Raw genomic sequence first — 6,218 nt, forward strand, 5'->3', positions numbered from 1 at the left:
AGTTTGAGACAATTTCTACCCTCGTGTGTAATCTGCAGCTCTGACAGGAAAGAACAGAGCACTCATACACAAGCCTGTGGCAAACATCTGATTCCAGATTTACAGTGTATGTATACACCAACAGAATGAATTTTTTGAGATATTTTTATCTGATAAATGCCAGTGGACTGTGATAAAATATCCTTTCCAGAAGGACATTCTGGACTTGTATTCCTTCCTCAACAACTGTGCTGTGGAGTGACTGAATTATTAATATACCTACTACATATAGATACTTTTCTTTAGGTCTGCTGATAAGCAAATACCCAATAGGCCTTGACAGTACTTAGGGGAAAATCCTATAAAATTCAACAAATAAAAAATGAACATGATTTTACTAAAATATAAAATTACTGTGAAAAGTAAAGAAGTTTAATATAGAATATTATTGTGATATTTTCTTACAGAATTTTTTGGTTTTGTTATTATTATCATCATTAACATTTAACTAATATGCAGCCTCTAAGACAAGAATAGAATTCTCTGTTAAATTATTCATAACACTATATTAAAACACTGAAATTTGTGAAAAGAAATATATAACTTTCCTTTAACCCCAAACATTCCTCAATAACTGCAAAGCTAAAATAAAATCTGAATACTTCGTTTACAATTTAGCAAGAATCTATCTGTAACATGATGTACCTACCCAAGCATCCATACTTGGCATTTTCACAGAAGAACTTGCAGTTCTGCTCTGGTGACAATGAAGGGCCTAAGCTGACAACTGATTAAACTCAGAATGGCAGCAGGAATTCAGCCACTGCTCAAGATCTTTCTTCTTTTTTTTTTTTTTTTTTTTTTTCCCCTCTCTTCCAGAATCCTAGCAGCAGACTGTAAAAATACATGATCAACAATGAAAGCAAATAATCCTCTATAGTCTACAAAAATTGTGACATGTTTATTTCAAGAGCTAGTGTATTTTAGAGTGAAGCCTGAAACCATTCTCTAAACAAGCCTGTCACTAGTAAAACCATCACTAACCTTTATGTCAGAGATTAAATCTGTGTGAAGCAGATACATTACTGGCAAGGTGACACGCATAACAAAATACATATTTGAAGGACTCCTGTAGCAATCTGCAATACAGAGGTTATTTTAAAACTTTGTATTTCTTATGATCTAATTTAATTGATCTTAACTAGAACACACACTGATGCAAAGGCATTACTTCAGTGGTTTCAGAAGTGGATTTGTTTAGTGCAATGTTCTACGTGGGCACCAGTAGGGTGTGCTCTGACAGGATTAACTTCCAGGGCATCTGAAAGCTGTGTTATCAAACAGTGTCACATAGGCACAAAGGAGGAAAAACTTATCTCCTCTTCCCCCAAAAGAGAAATTTCATATTGAAAGCTGCTTTGCATTTTAGACACAAAGATTATTAAAACCTGCAACGTAATTTTTGTCATTCAGCTGCCTAGTCGTTGCTAGAAACATGTAAAAAAGAGTACAAGACAAAAAATGAAAAAATTGAAGAACTCTAAAAAAGATCCTTTTGTTATAAAGTTCCTAGCCACAAGATGACCGACTGTCACAGGGATCCTCACTCTACCGAAATCCATTAAGACCTTTCTTCTTTCTATGATGACATACCTGATAAGGCATTTTCTAGAACAGCCTGTGTGAAAAAGTGAGGTGATATCACTATCTCACCATGTGATCACACAGCCTGTTAGTCAACTGCATGGAAAACTTCAGGTTCATACAAAATCATGCTCCACTAAAAACTTTTCTCTGAAAATATATTTAATATTTCAACTTTATCAGGTATCTTTTCTGAAGTGGTATTCAAATACTGTCTTTATATTTCCCTTCATCTTTCTCCTGATCTTCCCGAAGTTTTTTTCCCAAATAACAGCAGTATTTCCAGTAGTGTTAGAAGGGAAAAAAAAATCCCTGAAGAGACCGAATTGTATTCAAACTGTGCTGCAGTGAGCCAGCTATCTTCAACATGCTGAACATACCCTATGCAAATTTTAAAGGGGTGTTAACCAAGGATCGTTGTTGTAATCTCAGTGCTTTGTAAACATGGTACTACTCTACATCACTGCAGCTTTTTTACATTACTAAAGCTTCCTCCCATTCAGTTTTCTGTTGCAGAGCCTCACAGAAAGATGCAAGTTCAAAATCTATTCAATTAAAACTTCAAATCAATTCAATTCTAATCTATTAATTCAAACTTGCAAATTTTTGACGAAATTATTGTTATATCTGCTTATACCTGCAGGCAAGTGTAACAACTATTTTATTCAAAGTGTGCTTTTATCAAATAGTTGAGAAAACAAGTTTATTAACCACAAAGCACATCAGAGAAAGTTTAGAACACATAAAATTATCAAACTAAAGAACATATTTTATTTTTAATAAAATAGTGGAGCATGAAAAATAATTGTATATTACAAACATATACAGCACAAAACTGTGCTCGGCCAGCACAGTAAAGAGCATCACTCTATACAAAGCTTTCCTTTGCAGAATCTAGTGCTTCTTGATCTATTCATAGTGAGAATTTGTTTAACAATAGAAAGAGTCAATAAGCCCTTTGGGTCTCTTTGAATTGATTCTCCCCCCTTTTTTTTTGCACAAATCAGTCCAAACGTGTATAACATTGGCTTGATTTCCATTAAAAAGCCACAAAATGTAACACTAAAGGGTTTCTGAGGACTAGACCTCTTAGTTCTTTTGTTAAAAGATTTCTTTTGTTGTCTTTATGTACAGCAAAATACTTGTTTCTCTTTTCATGTCATGGTAAGAAAAAAATGTATTGCACATTATTCTTATTCACAAAGTTTGTGTCTGGTGCAGGAAGTTTCTCTTTTAGTGAAAGAATATTGGTGAGCATTATTGAACCTATTTTTAGGCACTCATAACCCACTAGGCTGAGATGAGTTGTAAAGGGTTTCTCTCTCTTTTTTTTTTTTTTTTTTAAAGTTAGCACGGAAGTTGCTTTCACAGCATACTTACTGAGGACAGGCCTCTTTGGGACCTTAAGTTTTCCTAAAGAGACAATGTTCACTTGAGCACTTTTAAAATCAAATCATTGCTCCATAAAACTTGACTATACCTTGTTACTCAGAAACCTGTAGGAAATCCAGCTCGGCTACATGAAACAGTTAAACAGGGGGGTGGTGGTTTTTGTTTTTTTGTTTTAAATAAATCTGAGGGCTGGATTAAGTACTTAACTACAAATAAGTAAGAGAAAAGGCTGTTTTAATTCACAATATATCTTCCACTGAAAACCTTTCCGTAAGTACATTTACCTTCAGTTTTTCCACCAGGTCCTGAATTCAGCGTGACACGTTTTTTGCCTTGAGATATTAAACTGTTCTGACAAAAAAAGCACCATTTATTTTTTAATTTCTGACTGCTACTGTGGGCATCTGTAAGTCTGCAAGGTGAGATACAGTATTTTGTAAAACTTGGTCACACACAAGTGGGTGGCTGTAATGTCGATTCATATTTTGCAAGATGAGTTTTCTGTGGATGTTGAGGTTTTTTGTAGATTCCGCTACTTGTAATAACACTTGCAGGTTTCCTCCTACTTCTCTTCTTTAATCTTCGACTACAAACATTCTGCCAGGACTGAAGAGTCTTGGAAGTCCAGATCCACATACCGCTAGTAATGCCCACAACTAGTAACATGAAGATTTTGACCATAAAAATTTCTACTGCCGGAATAGAGTTATTCATCATGCAGTCTAAATTTTTCGTCTGATTGTTCATCTTGCATTTCTGTTGAGTTGCCACAATTTTCCAATAATCCATATTAAGTCTTTCATAAAAATAGCAAGCTATCACACAAGTTGCAGGCACTGTATACAAGACCGAGAAGACACCAATCCTGACCATAAGTTTCTCCAACTTGTCAGTATTTTCTCCACCTGTTTTCATCACCCTCCTGATATGAAAAAGGGCCACAAAACCAGAAAGAATAAAAGAAGTGCCAATGATTAGGTAACAAGCCAAAGGAATGAGTACAAACCCGGTCAAGGCATTCACATCCATGCTTCCGACATAGCACAACCCTGTCAGCTCATCTCCAGCCACCCTTCTCATAACTAGGATCATTATGGTCTTCACAGCCGGGATGGCCCATGCTGCCAAATGAAAGTAGCTACTGTTTGCTTCGATTGCTTCATGCCCCCATTTTTTCCCAGCTGCTAGAAACCAAGTCAAAGTCAAGATTACCCACCACAGGGAACTTGCCATACCAAAGTAATACAGAACCAGGAACACAATGGTGCAGCCAGTGCTCTCCAGTCCTTCCTGGATGACATAGAGCTGGCCGCTGTCCCTGTCACAGGCAATACTTTCGGCACCTGAAAAGAGGCGAATAATGTACCCCACTGAGTAGACACAGTAGCACATTGAGAGGAAGATAATGGGCCTCTCAGGGTACTTGAAACGCTGAGGATCTATCAGAAAAGTGAGTACAGTAAAAGCACTGGAGAAGAAGCACAGAATGGACCAGATGGCAATCCAAATGACAGCAAACTGTTTGTCATCCTTGCCCCAGTAAACATCAACCCCTGGAGTGCAGAGCGGCGCACAGGAAGCACTCTTTTCCACATGGTGGAACTTGCCAGGATTTTCACAGGAGGTTCTGCTGAGGCTGTCCTTATGCTGCTGCAGATCGTGGCCACTGCTGGGCCTCTGTGGACGAAACATGGGTGGCAGCATGCTGGATCCTCTGGGTGGCTCATCTGACCCGTTGTTGGGGGCTTCCATGCACAGGTAATTGGGGTCGTTCTTGTTGGGCAGTTTGCTGCAGTCTAAGGATTCTGGCCATTTAAAATTGAACTGCTCCATAATAGGAGAGCATTTCAGCCTCGCCTGCTCACACATAACCCTGCAGGCTGGGATTGGTGTAGAAACCTGCTCCGTGCACATAGGGGCATAGAGGGAGCAGAGGAAAAATTTCAGATGGCTGTGGCAACCATACTCCACCAAGGGGGCAAACTCGTGCAGCTGAATGGCAGCTTCCCTTTGGTTTTCATGTCCCATCAGGTTAGGCATCCTCGTCATGTTGTACCCTATATCCTTGCACATGGGGATTTCTATCGGCTGGCACCTCCCGTCACCGGGGCGGTCAGTGTCTATGGAGCTGATCCCTGTGCAGAAGCAGGGCAGCCAGCAGAGCACCAGGAGCGCCCGAGCGACGTTCCTCGCCGTCGGCCCCATGCCGGTGGCCGCAGCGGCGCAGGCAGCCCGGCGTGCGGCCGGAGCGCGGCCGGCTCCCGCAGGCGCCTGGCGCTGGGGGCGTGCAGGGCGGGGAGCGATGGGGGAGGCGGGCGTCACTTCAGTGGCCGCACGGCTCCCGCCCGGGCCGGCATCGCCCCCGACCTTCGCGAGGGAGCTCGGCAGCGGGGGCCGACCGGCACAGGGGCCGGCATCGCCCGGGCCGCGGGCAGCGCCCGCCCCGCTCAGCGCCCCGCGCTGCTGGGCGCCGGCCCCGCCGGGCGGTGGGCAGGCAACTTCGCCAACAGCCAGGGAAAGGGAAAGTACCCCCAGTCCACTGATGCGCAAAACTTACTGCGGGGAGCCCGGCAACTTTCTTTTCCCCGGGCTTCCACTTTTGCGATCCGTCTTTCCACAGCCCTTCCTCCTCCTCTTCCTCTTCCCCGCTGCTGCCTCCTCGGAGCACGGGCAGAGCGATGCCGGGATAGTTTGGGTCTAGGCAGATCCGAGCGATCACCGCCTCAACTTGCGCACGTCCCGGGCGGCTTTTTGGTGCAGCGGGTTTCTCCAGGGATTTTCCTCGCCCTAGAACGGGTCACAGCTCCGTACTTTCTTGCCGAGAGGTGGGGATTGGTTTATCCAAGTGCAGAATAAAGGAGGAGGAGAAGGAGGAGGAAATATCTAAGTCATTGAAGAGGGGGGCCTGAAAATCCCCCCACCCCCTTCTCGCCGCCCTCTGGTCTGGGTTTGCAATAGGTCGGCTCTTCAACGCTTTGCAGAGCAGGGCTGGCTCGTGTGTATGTTGTCTGTGTGCCTGCTCCCTCCTCCCGCGTTAGCAGGAACTCCTGGGGCTGGAGCAGCTGGGTTTTTTAGGGGGTGGTTGAGTCCAAGGATAAAATAATAATAAATAGAAAAACCCACCACAAAACCTGTGCAGGATCCGCCTTGCATACGACATCCACTTTGCATGAGAAAGGTGAAGCTGACACGGTGATTACTTT

The 6,218-nt window shown here is 42.8% G+C and overlaps 1 protein-coding gene across 1 annotated transcript; it reads right to left on the reverse strand.

Moving 5' to 3' along the window:
* Positions 1-2,371: 2,371 nt before the first annotated feature.
* On the reverse strand, positions 2,372-5,897 carry FZD10 (frizzled class receptor 10). The gene has a single exon (XM_056326856.1). The coding sequence runs from the start codon at positions 5,218-5,220 to the stop codon at positions 3,463-3,465; it is 1,758 nt and encodes a 585-aa protein (XP_056182831.1). The 5' UTR covers positions 5,221-5,897; the 3' UTR covers positions 2,372-3,462.
* Positions 5,898-6,218: the final 321 nt, after the last annotated feature.

This window comes from Falco biarmicus, chromosome 1 (assembly GCF_023638135.1).
Source record: "Falco biarmicus isolate bFalBia1 chromosome 1, bFalBia1.pri, whole genome shotgun sequence".
In the NCBI taxonomy this organism is placed as follows: Eukaryota; Metazoa; Chordata; class Aves; order Falconiformes; family Falconidae; genus Falco; species Falco biarmicus.

Excerpts from the sequence above, each read along its gene's own strand:
- FZD10 (XM_056326856.1), bottom strand. The coding sequence starts at position 5,220 with ATGGGGCCGACGGCGAGGAACGTCGCTCGGGCGCTCCTGGTGCTCTGC.